The 21,905-nt window shown below is 46.6% G+C and overlaps 1 protein-coding gene across 1 annotated transcript; it reads right to left on the minus strand.

Moving 5' to 3' along the window:
- Positions 1-20,295: 20,295 nt before the first annotated feature.
- On the minus strand, positions 20,296-21,597 carry LOC128337548 (uncharacterized). Its single transcript, XM_053278667.1, has 2 exons — positions 21,523-21,597; positions 20,296-21,409 (listed from the first exon to the last, which is right to left on the minus strand). Exon 2 carries the CDS (start codon positions 21,386-21,388, stop codon positions 20,474-20,476), a length of 915 nt encoding a protein of 304 aa, XP_053134642.1. The 5' UTR covers positions 21,389-21,409; positions 21,523-21,597; the 3' UTR covers positions 20,296-20,473.
- Between the last annotated feature and the right edge of the window lie 308 nt (positions 21,598-21,905).

The following is a 21,905-nucleotide window of genomic DNA, read 5'->3' on the forward strand; positions in this document are numbered from 1 at the left end:
CTTACAATGTGGTTAACTTTTGAATGAATGAATGAATGAATGAACTTTTGTTTAATAGCCATAAAGATACGACATCACCCAATGATTCATAGTGGAATAATTTACTATGTCGTTGGATATCTGTAAAAATATACCGATCCTATTATAATTGGTGTGGTTTTATGTTCTTTCCTTCATGTTTCTGTACTGGTCAAAGACTGTAATAAAGTTTATCTATCTTTCCACCTCAGCAGCAACCAGAGCTGGTGGGGAGCAGGTTCCTGCTGCCATCTGGAGTTTTGAAATGCTCTGATTTTCCCCCAGACAGGGTCAAAAAAGTCCAACCCGAACTGGGCTGTGCAAGTTTGGGTTCAGACTCCCTCCGCACCCCTAAAAATCAGATCATTTCCAATTTTTAAGGATGGTATCCTGTCACCCTGCTGCTGTTCCAATACTCTGCCCCCTGAGGGGACTTGCCTCACCTCGTCTCATAAAAGGGCAGCCCCTGGAGGGGAGCTAGACACTCAACCCATGGAAGGGCTTTACAGAACTCTAGAACAAATTGCTGGACTTGTTGTGTTGGCCAGTCTGGCCTTCAAATGTGAGGGAACTTTCAGGAGGGCTTCTTCTGCTGGTCTTAAACGATGGAAGGGTTCCAATGGGGAAGTTGGTATTTCCATTTGAGATACCCAGGTGATTTAGGGTTGGCGGTTTCCACCTATGATTTGCCAGGAGACACCCATTTTTACTGGGCTCCTCCCCTCGAGATTTTAGGGTCCAAAGTGGAGATCTGAAAACCCTAGGGTTTTCAACTTCAGAGGTTTGAGGCTGCCCTCCGCTGAAAAATGATGCTTCAGGGCATTTGTGTCATTTCAACCCTAATTCCTGAACTAGTATCCTTGGTGTCTCCTTTTGTCATGGGCTGAGCATGAATTAGCCACAGATGGCTATGCTTCATATCGAACACAGCGATGTCAGAGGACAGAAGCAAATCCTGGGAAATATTCATTCATTCATTCATTCATTCATTCATATATACTGCCCTTCCAAAAATGGCTCAGAGCGGTTTACATCAAAATAAAAAAACCAATTGAACACAATTAACCATTAAAATCAAAACTATAAAAAACCTATATAAAACTAATTAATGGTTAAAACATTTATACAGTTAAAAACCCTGGAGAACAAGGCTGAATATAGATAGATAGATAGATAGATAGATATACACATTTACAGCAGTTTTTTTTTTTTTTAACAACAAATTAAAAACCCTGGAAGGCCAGGCCAAACAGATAGGTCTTAAGGGCTCTCCTGAGGGCCAGTAATGAACTCGGATTACGGATTTCTGCCAGGAGCACATTCCACAGCCCAGGAGCAGCTACGGAGAAGGCCCCGCCTCTGAGTTGCCACCAAACGAACTGGCGGTAACTAGAGACAGGCTATATGGGCTAGCTTCAGCCCTGCTCAAAAGAATGATGATCCCCCTGTGTCATAGAGATGAGACCAAGAAGGGTCTGGATCGATCAGTTCCAATGAAGGTCACAGGTTAAGTCCCTGGCAGATCTCCTGCCTGAAACTCTGAAGAGCTGCTGCCAATCAGTGTAGACAATACTGAGCATGAGGGATGAAGGGTCTGACTCTGTAAAAGGAACAACCTATGTTCCTTAACAAGGAGCATGGGCAAGCTGATCGATGGCATGAAAAATGACACTATTGAGGTCAGTGATGGCACACTGCTAGGGTCAGTGAGGGCACCGATGAGGACAGTGATGGCACTGATGAAGTCAGACATGTAGTCTTGATACTGCTGTATCTTGTGTGCGAGTTCATCAATGCATCTCCACACATTGATGACGTAGACTGGGAAGAGACAAATACATACATATACATAGTAGTAATTGCAGTAATAGAAAAAAGAACTGGAGGAATCTCACGGAAATTCATTTTGGAAACATTGCCTAGACAATCTGGGATTGGGGACACATCTGGAATTTGGAATGAGGGGCAGCATGGTGGAACCACAGAAGAACCAGTCAAAGAATGTGGTCTTCTCTACTTCTAATGAAGGTATGTTCTTGATGGACACCAGAAGAGAGAGCTTGCTCTCGGAGGCTAGGTGTTGTTCTCTGAGTAAACATTCCATACGGATAACTAGGAGAGTACTGAGGGCACATTGAGGAATGTAGGTGTAGAATCAGTGGCAAATGGATGTGGAGCATTGATGACAAACCTACCAGAAAGACGGGGACTAACGCAACCCAGTGGGAGGCTGTTGACAGAACCAGTTGCTGCAGAGTGATGAGCCAACTTCATCCCTATTCAGCTGAAGCTGCAAGCTGAGCTCCTCCTACACAGGGATATAGGAAGTTCGTCATGAGGCAGGCTGTTCCACATTTCTCACAATCAATCAATCAATCAAACAAACAAACAAACAAACAAACAAACAAACACACACACACACACACACACAACAGCCCATATAGTTAGGAAATTCCTCCTATCCTGACTCTATCTCAACACTTCAAAACACACTCTTTCCTTCGCACAAATCAAGAGTATCAATCCCCCCCCCCAGCTTCTTGACAACAAACTGAGGAGGAATGCATTTAGTTGCCTTGTTTGTTTCTCATTATTCACGTGGCTGGAAAAATGACAAATTTATCCGTCATCATCGTAGCCGTGCAGCATATAATTATAGCTGATTGATAATTAGCCTAGTGCTTCACGTAGCTCTCCGGTGTTTTTTTGAGAAACGTTGCGGAACAAATAACAAAGACTCCCAATTAACCTTTACCCAATGCACCAATCTGTTTCTGAATACCCGCCTTCCCCACAGTCACGAGATGTTTTCTTTCATTCTTGTATAGGCTTCCACACATGGGAACTGCTCCCTCTAGTGGAAAGCATGGCAAGTTCACCTTTCCCGCAAGTCAGGGCCAAATCACAGCGGCATTGGAGGCTGCCATATACTGAGTCAGACCATGGGTCCATCCAGCTCACTGTTGTCTACACAGACTGGCAGCAGCTCCTCCAAGGTTGCAGGCAGGAATCTCTCTCAGCCCTATCTTGGAGATGCTGCCAGGGAGGGAACTTGGAACCTTCTGCTCTTCCCAGGTGGCCTCATCCCCTAAGGGGAATATCTTACAGTGTTCACACAAGAAGTAATCAAATCAAATTTTTATTATGGCCATTGGCTGTAAGTATAGTGGTATTTTACACTGACCAGTGACATTGGTGTCACTGACATTGACAAGTCAGTGAGTGCCAGCGAGAGCTAAAGAGATCCAGCGTGGTGTAGTGGTTAGAGTGCTGGACTAGGACCGGGGAGACCCGAGTTCAAATCCCCATTCAGCCATGAGACTAGCTGGGTGACTCTGGGCCAGTCACTTCTCTCTCAGCCTAACCTACTTAAAAGGGTTGTTGTGAGGAGAAACCTAAGTATGTAGTACATCGCTCTGGGCTCCTTGGAGGAAGAGCTGGATATAGAATGTAATAATTATAATTATTATAATTGACCAGCGTACCCAATGTAAACATTTCTTTTCATCGGAATTTGGGAGGCTGTAGCCTGTCTGACCCACTCACCAGTGTGCTATATAGGTTCTGTGACCTCGGGCTCCAGGAGATAGGTTATCTTGGGCGGGAGACTCCTCGACGAAAAGATAATAGCAGAGAAATTTGTTCGGCGATGATTTCAAGACAAGAAGCCTCTCATTATGCATTCGTGGATGTGGCCAGGAATATTCCGGCTCTCCCAGTCTTATCTCTGGGGTCTGCATGTATGTTTGTGGGTCAGAATCTGAAAGCGATTAGGGACTGGCATTCCCAACATGGTAGAGGTGTACAAAATTATGCATGGAATAGAAAGAATGGACAGAGAGAAATTTTCCTCCCTTTCTCCATGCCACCAGAACTAGGAGCCATCTCAGGAAACTGAACATCGGGAAATCTAGGACTGACAAGAGGAGCTACTTTTTCACACAGCGCATAATTAATCTATGGAATACTTTTCCACGGGATGTGGTGATGGCCACCAGCTTGGACGGCTTTCAAAGGGACTTGGACAAATTCATTAGAGGAGAGATTAGTAGCAAGCATGACTTGTCCCCTTAGCTAAGCAGGGTCTGCCCTGGTTGCATATGAATGGGAGACTAGAAGTGTGAGCACTGGAAGATATCCCCCTCAGGGGATGGAGCCGCTCTGGGAAGAGCAGAAGGTTCCAAGTTCCCTCCTTGGCAGCATCTCCATGACAGGGCTGGGAGAGACTCCTCCCTGCAATCTTGGAGAAGCCGCTGCCAGTCTGTGAAGACAACACTGAGCTAGATAGAGCAATGGTCTGACTCAGTATATGGCAGCTTCCTATGTTCCTATGACTGACAGGTTTATCAATGGCTACTAGTCCAGTAGCTATAGGCCACCTCCAGCCTCGGAGGTAAGATGCCTCTCAATGCCAGTTGCACGGGAGCAACAGCAGGAGAATGCCCGCAGCTCCTGCCTGTGGGCTTCCCAGAGGCATCTGCTGGGCCACTGTGGGAAACAGGATGCTGGACTAGATAGGCCTTGAGTCTGATCCAGCAGGGCTGTTCTTATATGGTTGAACTAGGGTGTACAGTTGACTCCATTGAGGGGCCTTACTGGAGTCAACCTTTGGCGAGGCCGGGCCTTTTATGAGGCAAGGTGAAGCAGTTCACCTCAGGTGGCGGATTACTAGGGCACCAGCAGGGTGGCAAAAGAGGCTTGCACCTTCAGTGAAACCATCTATGTACCTTTATAGTTAAATTTACTAGGTAAATTTCCATTCATTATGCTCCGAGTCCATTGGATCTTGATGTCCTATGGATGAAAATCAGCAACAGGACACTAGCTACTGAGAAGTGTGTTGTTATATCTGGAATCTCATGTTGTGCCCTCCACCATGTTATGCCCTCCACCATACCACCAGTGGAGGCTGACACGGAATTTGAAGTTTCTAGCCCTCATGGGGACTGCAAGGGGGGAAAGCGTCTACCCTAAAAGATCAGGAAGCAGAAGGGACTTGGGATGTGGGAGACGAAAGTGAGGGGTATGTTTCTGAACCTCTTCAGAAGAGGTTCTGAACCTCTTGGAGAAGCTCTTCAAGACCATTCTTGGCAAGGAGCTCCTCACCTCACACTCCTTGCATTGGAGAATGTCCCAGTTTCTCCCCAGCCTATGATGCCATCGAGATGGTGGCCAAAGCAAAATGAACACATCTCACCATATTGGTATTTATTCAACCCAATTTTATTGTGCAAACTCCTGTTGGAAAGGGATATACTTAAGCGACAAAGCAGGTCCATCGTTTCCCTCATTTTTAGGCAAAAAAGATGAAGGATTTGGCTTAAAGAGACCTTTTATTATTAGGAGGCACCTTCCTGTATGCAGTGGCAGGCTCTCGCCACCAGAGGGCGAAGAAGGAGAGGTGTTAGTAACTTGTTGATCGCCACCTGGTGGGCAAAGAATAACAATGCAGACAGGCTCAGAGGCAGTGATGCTTGGAATAGGGGTGAGGGTGTTCTAAATGTTTCCTTTCTTCATCTGTCAGGAGCTGGGAAGCAAAAAGGAGGAGATCTGGTCTTGTGGTAGCGAGCATGAATTGTCCCCTTTGCTAAGCAGGGTCCACTCTGGTTTGCATTTGAATTTATTGCATAATCAGCTCTCATGGGCTAGAGCAGGACTACAATTCTCATCATCCCAGCTAATTGGTCACTTTGTCTGGGGATGATGGGAATTGTAGTTCAACAACAGGTGGAGGGCAGAAGTTGTACAGCTCTGGACTCGAGGCTACCATACTTAGCTGAATAGAAGGAGATTCTGAATTTAACATGATCCCCTCCCTTAAAATTAGAGCTTAAAGAGTATTATTCCCTATAATATAGGTTATTCCCTATATTTACCATAAAAGGACTCTGAATTTAAGCAGAACCCCCAATTTCTAACATTAAAGAACTTGGAAAAAACCTAGTCTTGGATTCAGGTAAATATAGTCCTTGGTTGGATGAAGGCCCATGTGATTTTATTCACTACAATCCATGAAGAGAACTTCAGCTTGCAATAAATATGGCGGCCACAAGGTGGCAGACGTCTACTAGTAAACTGGATCCCCATTATGCCCCATGGATAGCAAACTATTACCCCCCTTTCTAATGTTCTGGAGGCAGCTGTGCACCATCATGGGACTAGTAGAAGGTCCTTTCCTGTGCTACCCAATTTATTGTGGATGGGGAAGATGGGAGTTGTAGTTCAACAACAGCTGGAATGCCAAGGTTGCCCACCCTTGATCTAGGGGGCTATCATCATGGGTGGGCATTTCAGCTGGGGCATGCTTCTCCTCCTCCTCCCCTGAGAGGGTTTAATTCAGGTCAGAGTCCTGGCCACTCAGCAGCAGGCCCTGAAAATCAAGGCCTCTCACTGCTGTTCACCCCAGCATCAGGTATCGTGCCTCTGAACATGGATGCTCTACTTCTTTACCCTGGCTAATTGCTGTTGACAGACATCCTGCCTTGATTTCTGCCCTGGCGTGGGAAGATGGTAATGCAAGAGTGGGGAGTAGTCCTTATCTGCTTTCCTTCCCGGCCACTTCGTTTGAATACCCTTCTTTGCGTGGAAGCAGATTCACAATCTTTCACTTCCCGTCAGCTTTGAGAGGAATATTTATGGTCTTGTTGGACCAGAACAAAACCTAGGAGTTATCCGGCCCTGCCCTCTCCTCTGGGGCATCTTCCACTCCACCCCAAGAGTTGGCGGGAGATTAGCATCTCATTTCTTTGGAGCACACACCTGCCCGGGGTAATTAGCAGTCTGCCCCAATGCATCTTTGAAACCCTGCCTGGGTGGAGCTCCTTTCTGCTCATGGGTGTCAACGAATTCCCTTGCTCCACCATCCTGCCTCTTCTACACGGCTGGAAAAGGATGCATGTGGGGAGAGATGATTGTGGGAAGGCAAATGCTTAAGAAACGAACAGGCTGAGCTCCCAGGAGGGTGGGGGAATTCCCCAGCCATTCTAGCGAGAAATCTGAGGACGAGAGGATGTCCATTCAGACGAGGCTGTAGACTTCAGTTGGTGGTGTCATGTTGGTGGTACGTGATCTGTGGAGGAGAGCTGGACTTATAAGAACATAAGAAAAGCCCTGTTGGATCAAGACGAGGACCCATCCAGACACAGGAAAGGAGGGAGCTTCTCTGAGTTAGAAGGACCAATGGTCTGATTCAGTATAAGGCAATACTGAGCAAGACCATTGGTCCATCTAACTCAGAATGGACTACACAGTCTTCTCCAAGGCTGCAGGGAGGAATCTCTCTTCGCTCTATCTTGTAGATGCTTCCAGGGAGGGAAGTTGGAACCTTATGTATGCAAGCATACAAGTGCTCTTCCCAGAGCGTCTCCATCCCCTAAGTGGAATGTCTTATAGTGCTCACACATGGCGTCTCCCATCCAAATGAAAACCAGGGTGGACCCTGCTTAGCAAAGGAGAATAGTTAAGAACATAAGAACGTAAGAACAGCCCTGCTGGACCAGGTCCAAGGCCCATCTAGTTCAGCATCCTGTTTCACACAGTGGCCCACCAGATGCCGCTTGGAAGCCTACAGGCAGGAGTTGAGGGCATGCCCTCTCTCCTGCTGTGACTCCCCTGCAACTGGTACTCAGAGGCATCCTGCCTTTGAGGCTTGAGATGGCCTGTAGCCCTCCAACTAGTAGCCGATGATAGACCTCTCCTCCATGAAGTTATCCAAACCCCTCTTCAAGTCATCCAGGTTGTTGGCTGTCACCGCATCTTGTGGCAGAGAATTCCGCAAGTTGATTATGCGTTGTGTGAAAAAAGTACTTCAATTTGTTGGTCCTAAATTTCTTGGCAATCCATTTCATGGGATGACCTCTGGTTCTGGTGTATTTTGAGAGGTAGAAGAATTTATCTCTATCAATTTTCTCCACACCATGCATGATTTTATAGACCTCTATCATGTCTCCCCGCAGTCGTCTTTTTTCTAAACTAAAAAGCCCCAGGTGTTGTAGCCTTGCCTCATAAGAAAGGTGCTCTAGGTCCCTGATCATCTTGGTGGCCCTCTTCTGCACCTTCTCCAGTTCTACAATGTCGTTTTTTAGATGTGGTGACCCGAATTGTACGCAGTATTCCAGGTGTGGCCGCACCATCGTTTTGTATAAGGGCATGATAATATTAGCCGTTTTATTTTCAGTCCCCTTCCTAATGATCCTTAGCATGGAATTGGCCTTTTTCACAGCTGCTGCACATTGAGTTGACACTTTCAAAGAGCTGCCCACCACGACCCCTGGATCCCTCTCCTGGTCAGTCACCGACAGCTCAGATCCCATCAGCGTATACTTGCTCCCTTAGCAAAGGGAACAAGCCATGCTTGCTACCATAAGACCAGCATCCTGTTTCACTCAGTGGCCAATTGGGTGCATCTGGGAAGCCCGCAAGCAGGAAAAATAGGGCAACCACCCCTCCCCCGTTGGTGCTCCCTTGCACCTGGTGTTCAAGGACATGCCACCTCTGATCCTATGGAAATATATTGCTATCCAGGCTGAATGCCCCATGAGTGTGTCTAATTCCCTTTCAGAATCCTCTAGAATGCTTGCATGCAGAAGCCTCCAAGCTGCCTCCAAGGAAGCTGCTGCCAGTCTGTGTAAACAATACTGAGCTAGATAGACCAAGGGTCCGACTCAGTATATGGCAGCTTCCTACCTTCCTATCAATGAAGTTGAACACTGCTATTCCCTTGTGTGCCTGAAGAGGGCTCTGAGGTCTGAGAACACATCCTGGGTAGTTGAGTTGGCTGGATCCCAGCTTCAGACTGTTCCTTTTAGTTCAGATTCCAGAGTCCCTATCATGTGAGTCAGCGTGGTATTGTGGTTAGAGTGTTGGATGAGCCCCAGGGAGACCCGAGTTCTAATCCCCGTCCAGCCATGAAACTCACTGGGTTACTCTGACCCAGTCATGTATCCCTCAGCCTAACCTACCTCACAGGGTTGTTGTGAGGATAAACATAACCATGTACATCTCTCTGGGTTCTTTGGAGGAAGAGTGGGATATGTAATACATAAATAAATATTGCGGCATTTTTTGTGGATTTTCTGTTGGGGCAGCAGAAATATGAGGGTGTGTGTTTTTCATCTTGTCGCTCGTAAGAAAGAGACAGCGAGTAAGATTTGGTCAGCAAAAAGTTGTTTATTTTCAAACTGTTACAGAACTTTCCCCCCAGTGGATTTTAATTGTACGTTGCTTTGAGGGTCAATTCTTGCTGAAAACCAGGCTCATAAACAAACGATCAAGGCCCAGTTTCTGACAGGGCATCCCAATTCTGAATTCAGCCTTGTCGTGACAATTCATGATGCTTTTGAAAGTGCATTTTGCTTTCATGCGATTCGTATTGTATCGTATTGCTTTAATATGATTCTTCGGGGGTTCGTATTGCTTTTATACGATTCTTGGGCCATCTTGTGGTCCATAGAGACATGATGGCCCAGATCCCCCACATGGCTTCAACGTCTTCCAGAAGTTGAATCTCATGGCTCAGCGCAGACACCTCTCCGGCCTGCAGCTCTGGCACAGGGCTCCGAACAGACCCCTCTTCCTCCGCCTCCGTATCCTCCTGAAGTTGAACCACAGACGGACCCTCCAGACATTTGCAGCCTTCTTGCCGCCCTGGCACAGGGCTCCGAACAGACTCCTCTTCCTCCACCTCCGTATCCTCCTGAAGTTGAACCACAGACAGACCCTCCAGAAGCTCTTGCCGCTCTGGCACAGGGCTCAGAACAGACTCCTCTTCCTCCGCCTCTATATCCTCCTGAAGTTGAACCACAGACGGACCCTCCTGAAGCTCTTGCCGCTCTGGCACAGGGCTCAGAACAGACTCCTCTTCCTCCGCCTCTATATCCTCCTGAAGTTGAACCACAGACGGACCCTCCAGAACCTCTTGCCGCTCTGGCACACGGCTCCGAACAGACCCCTCTTCCTCCCCCAGAACCAGATGGCTGTGCACATCCTGACCCTCCACCATTTACGCTTCCTCCGGATTCTCCGCAACACGATTCGTGGAAAGACTCTTCATTTGAATAGTGGCCACCGGTGCACCCGTTACAAGCATCCCCGATCGGTCTCCCCCAGTAGTCCCGGGGACCTCCCGAGGGGTTGTGGACACAGGATCTCACTCTTGGGTTGCCGCCCGACCGGCAGGTTGAGCGGCGGTACCCATAGCATCGGTAATCATGGCCGCCTCTTCTTGGGACATCACACTGACGGTTGCAACCAGTCACGCAGGAGGTGTTGACTGTGTAATGGAAAGGTTTGCGACGGTTGTCCAGCCAGGACCCTGCAGGATCGTACCATGTGGAGTTTAAGTTGTAGTAAGGCTCTCTCCCGGATGAGTAGATGACTCTGTCTTCACACATGGTTGATGGATCTGAAACACACACACAGACAAACACAGTTCAGCCGTCTTATGCAGATTCTGATTGATTCTTCACAATTGTTTATTTGTTTTAACTGTTTGTTTCTTTTTCAACAAAGATGTTTGCTCTGTAAACTGTTTTCTGAACTTAGTTTCAAAAGGGTGTATACACATGAAATAAATAAATAAATAGTAGTAGTAGTAGTAGTAGTAGTAGTAATTATTGGCGCCCTAGGTGCAATTCCAAAACACTTTGAAGAGCACCTCAACACCATAGGAGCCACAAAAATCACCACCAGCCAATTACAAAAAGCAACTTTACTGGTAACAGCCTACATTTTGCGGCGATATCTATAACAACAACAATATAAAATTCAGCCATCCCAGGTCCTTGGGAAGGACTCGATGTCTGGATAAAAAAAATCAGTCAATAACACCTGTCTGACTGTGTTAATAATAATAATAATAATAATAATAATAATAATAAACAAAATTGCATACTTGCCTACCAGATATATCTTTATTATAATTTTACTAGGATATAATTTTTTATTATATGTATACTTTTATTGTATATAAACATTGTATATCATTTTATTAGGATATTTAGGAATAAAACTGTTGAAAATAAATTAAAAACAAACAAACTGAAAGTCATTAAAAATTATATGCAAAAATATCTCCTCCCCCTTTCCACCAAAATTAGAGGTCTTTGTCTTGTACACCCAACAGTTCCTGACTTGAAATTTGTGGGTAATAATTGAATGGGCATACGTCTTTGCTCTTAACCTGCACCAGATGATGTGAAAATGCAAACTTTGTTGTTTTGGGTTAACTCTGTACCCCCAAAACCAACATTATTGTGGTCATGGGATAACTGTGTACCCTCCATCTTAACCAATGAAAAGCCAGTGACACTATTAAACATTTACTCATACTGACAAGAAAAGGATCCCTTCCTTCCTTCCTTCCTTCCTTCGCTGCACATATGTTTGTCTGTCTATCTATCTTTCGCATTGACGACATCAAATTCCAACTAACAGTGAAGAAAAAACAAACTGGAAGCATTTCCCGAACGCATCAACTTAGAAACTTCCTGGTGAATATTTATTTCTGGTTTACTCATGGGTTGTCACTCCACTGATGGATACCATTCATTCTAAATGAGGGTCCCAAGTGGCCCCAAGGCATAGTTTAAGACACATGATAAAGGTAAAGTGTGCCGTCGAGTCAGTGTCCACTCCTGGCACCCACAAAGCCCTGTGGTTGTCTTTGGTAGAATACAAGAGGGGTTTACCATTGCCATCTCCCATGCAGTATGAGATGATGCTTTTCAGCATCTTCTTATATCTCTGCTGGCTGACAGAGGTGTTCCCCATAGTCTGGGAAACATACCAGTGGGGATTCGAACTGTCAGCCTCTGGCTTGCTAGTCAAGTTATTTCCCTGCATTGAGGTATATGATACAGCTACCATGCTGAATCTGAGCAGGCCTGGTTCCGATCAGTGTCTGGATGAGAACCTTCCTGGGAATGCCACCTTGGCTTCCATGATGGAAGAAAGCCAGGGTATAAACACATTTATAAATAAAGATTCCTCATCCTTCTAAGGGCAGGACCATAGCTCAATGGCAGAACATCTGCTTTGCATGCAGAAGGTCCCAGGTTCAATCCCTGACAGCATCTTCAGGTAGGGCTGGGAAAGACCTGTGCCTGAAACCTTAGATGGACACTTCTAGTCAGTGTAGACCAGGGTTGCACAACTTCAGTCTTCCTGCTGTTGTTGGACCACAGCTCCCATCTGTGGTGGCTGTGGATGACCACAACTGGAGGGCTGAAGTTGTGTACCCCTGGTGTAGACTATACTGTGCTCAGTGTAGACTATACTGAGCTCAATGTAGTCCATACTGAGCTCAGTGTAGCCAGTACTGAGCCAGATGCAGCAGGGGCCTTCTGCTGAGTAGAAACACGATTCCCATGTTTCTCCATCCATTCCCAGACAGCTTGAACCCTCCTCTTCTTCCCAGGAGAATAAAGTTCATCTCTCTGACTTACCTTTTGAGTGGAGCAGATAGCAGCTGAAAGTCCAGTGAATGAAGAGACATGGGAAGGGACATCTTTTTATATGGTTCTCCCTCTAGATGATACATATCCTTGGGAATGGTGGGTCAGTCCAAAACCCAAGACCAGAGCCCATGTCTAATACTGCACCAATCTCTTCACACATAATTCCTAGCACATTGTACTGTAGAGATAATGTCTAATGAGGAGTCACACAGGCTCTGTGATTCAGAAGATAAAGCATGGTGACTCCTCCACAGATCAAAGGCTGGTGTGTGAAATCGTGGTGGACACCGGTAGCAAATGACTGAATGGAATCCCAATTAATCAGGGATGAAGGTATGAGAATGAGTTGTCTCAGCATCAGCACCGATCCAGCCCGTGACAGACCATATGGATAAACCAACTTGTGATATGTCATGTATTATGAAAAGGGAATTATGAATCCCAATTTGTGTGGATTTAGAATATAGCAAAGTCTGTGTGAATTTGGGGAATCCTCCAAATTCTTGTGGACGACCACCTGCTGTGTTGTCAAGGGGCTGCTCTTTTGTTTTGAAGAATATGTAGAAAATATCAATGTGACTTTTACTATTCCAAAATAACTCACAACTCCCATCATAGATCCATCTGATACGTGGTGCATACAATATGTTCAGTAGGCATCAAACACAGGCTTGCCATTGTTTCCCATTCAGGCACTGACCAGACCTAACCCTGCTTAGCTTCAGCAAGATGGCAGGATCATGTGCCCTAAGACCATGCCCTGTGCTGTCTTTCTCCTCTATGTTGTTTTAACAATCCCAGGTCTCCTGAGATATTGATAGTGCGGTGGCATAGACCGTTTGAGGCCATTAGCCCTCAAACAAAGGATCCTAGACATCGCATGACAAAATGATCTAAGTTATGGTCTACAATTTGTATTTTATAATCTTGTAGCTTTACAGCTTTACAGCTTTTGTGATTTTGTGATGTTTGAGATTTTGAGATTTTAAGATTCCAACCATCGTTTCGATGACATTTTTATGATGCTCCATTGTAACCTACTTTATGCTGGTCAAAGACCATAATAAAGATTGATTTGATTTTAAGTTAAGTTACAAATACATTTCACCGTGGGAATCAAATATATAACACCAAACCAGCTTTGGAGCTTTGCATGCTAACGGTGCTGTGCATAAGTATAGAAGGATGTTCACATTGGCAAGCTTTAATGCTCTCCCGTCAGCAGTTCTGAAGGGTAGGTTTAAGCGGATTCCTTATGAGGAATGGGTCTGCCCATGTGGAGATGGAGCGGGTCTATAGCTCATGCATTATTATAAAGGAAAGGAAAGTTTGTGCTGTCAACTCCTGTCGACCAGAGAGCTCTGTGGTTTTCTTTGGTAGAATACAGGTGGGGTTGACCAGTATGAGATGATGTCTTTCAGCATCTTCCTATTTCGCTGCTGCTTGATATGGGTGTTTCCCATAGTCTGGGAAATATACCAGTATGGATTCGAACTAGCAGCCTCTTGCTCCCTAGGCAAGTTACTTCCTCGCTGCGCCATTAGTACTTTTATGAGAGATTTTTGCACTTCTCTTATAGCTCCTTTATTAAGACATTTTTCAGGCCGTTCAGATAAGTTTTTTATTTGCTTTCTTCGACCTGACCATGATTCTGACGTTCCATACAATGTATTTATTATTTATTATTTATTTATTATTAAAACTTTTATACCGCCCTTCCAAAAGGCTCAGGGCGGTTTACATTAAAACACCGTTAAAATCAATTAATCATTAAAACAAAAATTATCCTTTATAATAAAATGCTTGGTGTCCGTCCGTGGACGGACACCAAGCGTGTGTCCGTGCCTCCCTGGCCTGTTCTGCGCATGCGCGGAGCGCATGCGCAGAACAGAACAAGGGAGACACGACCACCAGCACCCGGTGGCCATCTTGGGCGGCCAGAAGCGGCATCCCCGAAGAAGCCGGGTGAGCGGCGCCGGGGGATACTGGCCGCCGCCGCCTTGGCCAGAGGACACCCGCGGCGGCAAGGGAGAGGCCCCAGGGAGCGGAGGGCCTGGCCGGAGCTGCGGGCAGCGGTGGTGGGTGGTGGGCCCGCTGGAGCCGCGGGCCGTGGCGGCGGTGGGTGGCGGGCCCGCCGGAGCCCTGGGTGGCCGCCCCGGCCGGAGACACGGGCCGCGGTGGGTGGCGGGAGGGGGAATGGCGGCGGAGGTCCAGACCCGCCCAGGGAGACGGAGGCCGGGACCGGGGGCCGAGCGAAGGCCGAAGAAAACTAAAAGCAAAAATGCAGCCTCCGCCGCTGCCTCCGAAGTCCCACCCTCCCTCCCTCCCAACTTCTGAAACCACCTTACCCTGGCCCGTGACAGTTGAGCAAAGAAAGTCCTAAATTGAGGAGGGAGAGAGGAGCTCGCAAGCTGTGCTCCTCCCTCTGCAAAGGCTCTGCCCGAACTGGCGCTTGGGACTGAAAGGACGCAAGAGGCGTCCTTTCCGCCCCAAGCGCCAGTTCGGGCAGAGCCTTTGCAGAGGGAGGAGCACTGCTTGCGAGCTCCTCTCTCCCTCCTCAATTTAGGACTTTCTTTGCTCAACTGTCACGGGCCAGGGTAAGGTGGTTTCGGAAGTTGGGAGGGAGGGAGGGTGGGACTTCGGAGGCAGCGACGGAGGCAGCATTAAAAAAAAAAAGTAAAAGGGAGAGGAAAAGGCTAGCGCCCGTTATTATAACGGGCTTCAAAACACTAGTAAAACATAAAACAATAATTTACAATTAAAAACATCATAAAACAACAATTAAATATTCAGAACTATTTAAAAACAAGTTTTAAAAAGCTGAAAAAGCCTGGTTGAAGAGGTGTGTTTTCAGGTGTTTTCTGAAAATTGCCAGAGATGGGGAGGATCGTATCTCAGCAGGGAGCGCATTCCACAATCTCGGGGCAGCAGCCGAGAAGGCCCGTCTCTGTGTAGCCACCAAATGAGTTGGTGGCAACTGGAGACGGACCTCCTCAAGTGACCTCAACGTCCGGTGGGGCTCATAGCGAAGAAGACACTCTCTTAAATACCCAGGGCCTAAGCCGTTTAGGGCTTTATAAGTTATAACTAGCACTTTAAAATTCATGTAATGTGGTGTCTAATAAAATCAGACAGACTCTAATACCTAATCCAACTGTTATACTTTAGGATGAGTTGTTATTAATGCCTAAAGTTTCTCTGTCCACTTTTTTTTGCTAGTCAGAGACCAAAACAAAACTGAAGTGACAATCCCAGGCAGGCAGTAACAATCCCAGGCAGGCAGCAACAATCTCAGACAGGCAGCATAGCTGAACAATCCATCGTACACCCCAGCGGGCTGCAGTTAATGGTTGATGAGCTTGGCTTCAGCTGCACAGCCCTGTCACAGGCTGGTGAGATGAGACATCAGAAGAAACACATGCTGAGCCCGCATCTCTCCTTCACAAAATCACAATTACCAATTGCTCAACAGGCAGCCTTGGTCAGTTATGCAATGGGTTAGAAATGATCAAGGTGCATGCAGGCAATTAGTAGTACAGATAGCATTGTGGATTGCTCACTCTCTAGCGAGTGAAGCATGTACAGGAACATCAGCAGCCATCGCGTGGACATTAGCCACATTTAACAAGAGGGCGTTTTTCCGGAGCATGAGCGTGACACCACTTGGGTGAACCAATCACTGTGGATTCAAATCTAACCGTTTCCCTTTTGCATTCCTGTTAGCTTACATTGGTAAGGATTCATTTTATGGGCCAAAGATCTGAGGCCTTTGATTTACCTTTGGGAGGGGGTGGTCCTGGAGATTAGACAGACCACATGCCCATAAAGGTTTCTGTGCACCAGACAGGAGCATCAAAAGGGGCTCTGCTCAATGTGCTGACAACGAGGGAGGCTCAGTTGTTGTGCTTTCAGGGCAGGGCCTTCTTGGTCATGGCCCCCAGGTCTGGAACGCTCTCCCCATAGACATCTGTTGCTCCTCAGTTTTTAGAGTCCCCCCCTTACAGTTTTTAGAAAGCAGGTGAAGGTGTGACTTTTTATCTGGGCCTTTCTCTAAAACGTGCTATTTCCCTTTACCGTTGATGCTGCGGGTGTGTGCCGCATCGGCTTTTTATGATTTTTTTTTAAAAAAATGTTTTTATTTATCATTATTTATTTATTTGTTGAATGTATATACCGCCTAGTATAAAAAAATCTCTGGGCGGTGTACAGAATTAACACATGAACTATGACACATTTAAAATTCATAAAAAGATAAAAAAATCAGAGAAAAAGACATTAAAAGTAAAAACCGAATCTCAGTTGAAGGCCTGGGAAAACAGGTACGTCTTCAGGGTCTTTCTAAAAGCAAACAGAGAAGGAGATGCTCTTATTTCAGAAGGGAGCATATTCCAAAGCCCTGAGTTTCCCACAGGGGACAGCCAACTAGGGAGCCCACAACTTCCTTCACAGTGGCCAAACAACTAGGAAGTTTTGTGTAGACAATAAGAAGGCACTCTCTTAAGTACCCTGGACCTAAGCCATTGAGGGCTTTATAGGTAATAACCAGCACTTTGTATTTCATTCAGAAACCTATCAGCAGCCAGTGCAGTTCTTTTAGAACCGGTGTTATATGGTCCCTACGGTTAAACCCAGAGACCAGTCTGGCTGCTGTATTCTGTATGAATTGAAGTTTCCAATCTACGTACAAAGGCAGCCCCATGTAGAGTGTATTACAGTAGTCAAGCCTAGAGGTTACCATCACATGACTGGCTCCCCTAACTCACCCCACACATGAACACGGCAGTCACAGGCTCTCTTATTGCCCCAGCGAGCCGGGTCCTCCAAGGACCGAGGGAGGTATCCCAGAATGCACTGTGCTCCCAGTAGCAAGGCATTCCTCAGTACAGCAGCAGCTTTCATCTGACTGGCAACTCTAGCTGCAGAACTCTCTGACCAAGATAGCCGCTGGCTTCCGGGGACTGCTCAAAACAGGAATGTCAACACATGATCAGCAAACCAAGGTGAGGCAGCTGCTATTTCCATCCCATGTTGGTAAAGAGCCAAGTAAGAGAGTCAGGCTACCCAGGTCTGAACGGCTGGGTGGGCAGGAGTCCCATGTGTTCTCATGAGCAGCAAGAGCTGACTTTACTGCCTTCTACCCTCTAATTCTTGGTTGTGAGAATGGGCTTAGCTTGGGCCTTCAGAGGACACTGAGCCCTTCACATTGGCCTATCAGTTCCAACCCCCTGATGCAAGTTCTGCTGTGGTTCACCCTGCCCTACAGTGGAATCTAGGGTGTTCCACTCGCTGTAGATGCCATTTTGACTCGCCAATGGCCACAGTGTTCCTGACTCCATCATGCCCCTCCACCGAGCATCCCTCCAATATGCAGTGGGGAAATATTGGGGCTGAAAAGGTGCTTGGAAGGTACATGGTCCCGGAGTTTTCTGGTACTCCATGTTTCCCCCGCATCCTATGTACAACTGATGCTCTTTGATAAAACTCTTCAAAAAAACAAGGGGTGTGGAGAAATGTCGGCAAAGTGAAAATTCTCTCCGAATTTCTGGGTTCTCAGGGTTCCCCTCAAGGAGAAACAAACTCTCCCTGAATGCCAGGGTTCCTCCTAAACTGAATTTTCTCAGGGGATATCGCCACAGCTCAAACTTGTCATACCTGGGATTGCATCGGGATGCTTTTTGTACAGTGTTTTACCAATGTATGATTTACCAGTTGTACAGAGTTTCCCCAAAATTGGGTGGATTAACCAAACACAGGAAAAAATACACCCCCCCCCCCAGGGATGCACTTTCCTCAAGATTTGTGTATGTGTAGTTGACCAAGGTGCAGGAGCAGACATGCGCATCAGCAAAGCAGTGTGCGTGAGCACTGTGATAGTGCTGTACATGTTTTCACATGCAATTGTTTTCACATGCAATTATTAATGCAATTGTGTGCATGGGTAATGTCGAGGAGGGGGAAATCGGCAAAGGCACTGGAGGAATGTAGAGCAAAGTAAAACAGCACATGTTCAGTGCACCAAAGACTGTCATGGAATGGAATGGAATGGAAGAACATAAGCCCTTATGGATCAGGTCAAGGCCTATTGGAGGTGTCCAGCAGCTCCTCGTGTGGCGAAATTGAATCAATTTCAATTTGTGACCCCTGAGGATGTGGATAAGATACTTGGAAAACTGTTCCTCACCACCTGTTCTCTCAACCTTTGCCAACATGGCTTATACGATTGGGTAGCGAGGTTATCGGACAGGGCCTTGTTAAGATCATTAATGCTTCTCTGAGGAAGGACAGGACAAATATTTATTCTAGCATCTGCTTTCCCACAGGGGACAGCCAACTAGGGAGCCCACAACTTCCTTCACAGTGGCCAACCAACTAGGAAGTTTTGGGTAGACAATACTGAGCTAGATGGACCTATGGTCTGACTCAGTATATGTCAGTTTCTTATGTTCCTACAAAGCCCACAACTTTCCCCACAGTGGCCAACCAACTAGGAAGGCCAAAACCTTTCCCAAAGTGCCAAACAAACTAGGAAGCCCACAACTTTCTTCCCAGTGGCCAACCAACTAGGAAGACCACAATCTTCTCCACAGTGGCCAACAAACTAGGAAGCCCACAAGTTACCCTCAATGGCTGACCAACTAGGAAGCCCAAAACCTTTCCCACAGTGGCCAATGAACTAAGAAGCCCACAACTGTTCCCACAGTGGCCAGCCAACTAGAAAGCCCATGAGCAGGAGGACGAAGCACACCCTCTCCTGCCATTGCTCCCCTGCAACTGGTATTCAGAGGCATCCAGTCTGTGATACTGGAGGTAACATATAACCATCATGACTAGGAGCCATTGCTAGACATTTCCCCCATAAACATGTAACACTCTCTCATTCCCTGAAATGCATTGTTTATGCTGCACATGCCATGGTGATGTATCTGCACACTTGATATACCACCCCATATGTGAGATTTCAAGTCTGAAGAGTGTATGAATCAATCTGAAGACATAGAGGATCTGAGAAATATGGAATTTTTTTTGAAATTTTATTGTGCTGCATAAATAATAATAATAATAATAATAATAATAATAATAATAATAATAGGCTGGTAAATAGCACACATCATCATCATCATCATCATCATCATCATCATCATCATCATCATTATAACTTTGGATCCAAGAATAGAGAGAGGAAGGAGAAAGTGAAAGGAATGTTTCCCACAATCCTATCAGAGGTTGCATTAATGTACCCCTAAGATATGGTGAATGGTGAAGACATGGGCTGTTGCATTGGAGCTCTAGGGAGCCATAGGAAGGTTTTGGGAAGAGGTCTTGGGCCAGGTCCTCCCAACTGCTTGTGAAACAGAGGAAGTTCTCTAAATTCAGGGCTCTCTTTTCTCCTGCATCACTCTTCTGTGAGTGGAAGAAGTTTTCTGTGAGTGGAAGCTTTCTGGCCCCCTTTGGATCCAGTATAATAATAATAGGTGTACCCATAAAATATCCAATAAATATCACCTTTAAACCAAAACACACCAAGAACTAAAATTGCCCGATATATGATCGCTTAAAGATTATGAATTCTATATCTCAGCCTAATCTTGGGCAAATACCACTGGACAAACTCAATCCCAGGGGGTCAAAAGTTATTCAGAATAAATCCCAAACACCCCTCTGCTTGAAATATGGTAGGTTTCCGAGGGGATGGAGTTGAACAGTTGTGGGTCAACCAAAAAGGACAACTCCCTAGATGCGCTTAGGGGCACAGAAAGCATTAATAGGGCCCTGGGGGATTGCCGTTGGGCTCATAGTCTGAATAAAAAATCACCACTAGAAATATGTCACACTTAGACCATGTTCTTCTTGGACATTGAATGGCTTGCTTGTCAAAAGAAACTGAGCAGATGGGCTTGGTTGCCAATGTAAAATTAACAGCCGTGATCGAGATCTCCAGAAGAAGGAGCCAGCGTTTCGAGGCAGATGAACATATTTGCACTTTCCAGGGGTCTCAGGAGCTAGTTCTTCAAAAGTTGTGCTGGCACTTGACAGACTTGTTGTACCTGGCAGATGTCAGATTGTCCGATGGTCGAGCAGGGTGGACAGTATTGCTGGATCGGAGTACAGCACTGTTGGACTGGAGGACAACATTGTTGTATGGGTGGACAAGGTGGAGGACAGTACTGTTGGACAGGAGGACAATACTTCTGTTGGGGTGGGCAGTACGGAGGACAATACTGTTGAACCGGACGACAATACGTCTGTTTGGGTTGACAAGGTGGAGGACAATACTGCTGAACTGGTGGACAATATTTCTGCTTGGGAGGGCAGTATGGAGGACAGTACGATTGCACCGGAGGACAGCACTTCTGAACCGGGGGGCAATACTTCTGAACTGGAGGACAGCACTTCTGAACCGGGGGGCAATACTTCTGAACCGGAGGACAGCACTTCTGAACCGAGGGGCAATACTTCTGAACCGGGGGGCAATACTTCTGTACTGGAGGACAGCACTTCTGAACTGGGGGGCAATACTTCTGAACCGGAGGACAGCACTTCTGAACTGGGGGGCAATACTTCTGAACCGAGGGGCAATACTTCTGAACTGGGGGGCAATACTTCTGAACCGGGGGGCAATACTTCTGAACTGGGGGGCAATACTTCTGAACCGGGGGGCAATACTTCTGAACCGGGGGGCAATACTTCTGAACCGGGGGGCAATAGGGAGGACAATTCTGCTGTGGTGAAGGACAGCATTGCTGTGGGGGTGTGTTGCAACAGTCCACTTCACGTCTTGACTGAGGAGGATAGCACGGTGATGGAATGGGTTCAGAGCAGACTGAGCCGCCCCCGGAATATTCTCTGCATGGCTCAGCACAAACAGTTCTTCCGGGATCATAGCACGGGTCTTGTCCGCCTCTGTAAGTGTCCATCTTTTGGGAGATGGGTCGGACCTGCAAAACAAAAGATGGAAGACCACCGTGAGTGGAAGGATGCTGGCTAAGGAAGGATGCTCTTATCCATCGTAGGACGCTGGATAAGATTTGAAAGTCAATTGCTCCTATACCTTTGGATGGCTTGTGGCCTAGAAACACTACTAAAGGACTGACTGGCTGTTTCAGTTGGCTGGAACGCTCAGAAAATGTCACAGAAAATGAGTGAGGACACTTAGCTGAGGAGAGGTCATAGAGGAGGTTGGAATATGGAATTCTTTGCCATGGAATGTGGTGATGGCCACTAATTTGGATGGCTTTAAAAGGGACCTAGACAAATTCATGGAGGACAGGGCTATCAATGGCTACTAGTCTGGTGGCTACAGGCCACCTCCAATCTCAGAGTCCAGTTGCCTTTAAATATCAGTTGCAGGGGCTCAACAGCAGGAGAGAGGGCCTGCCCTCACCTCTTGCCTGTGGGCTTCCTAGAGGCATCTGATGGGCCACCGTGTGAAAC

The sequence above is a fragment of the Hemicordylus capensis genome, chromosome 14 (genome assembly GCF_027244095.1).
Source record: "Hemicordylus capensis ecotype Gifberg chromosome 14, rHemCap1.1.pri, whole genome shotgun sequence".
In the NCBI taxonomy this organism is placed as follows: domain Eukaryota; kingdom Metazoa; phylum Chordata; class Lepidosauria; order Squamata; family Cordylidae; genus Hemicordylus; species Hemicordylus capensis.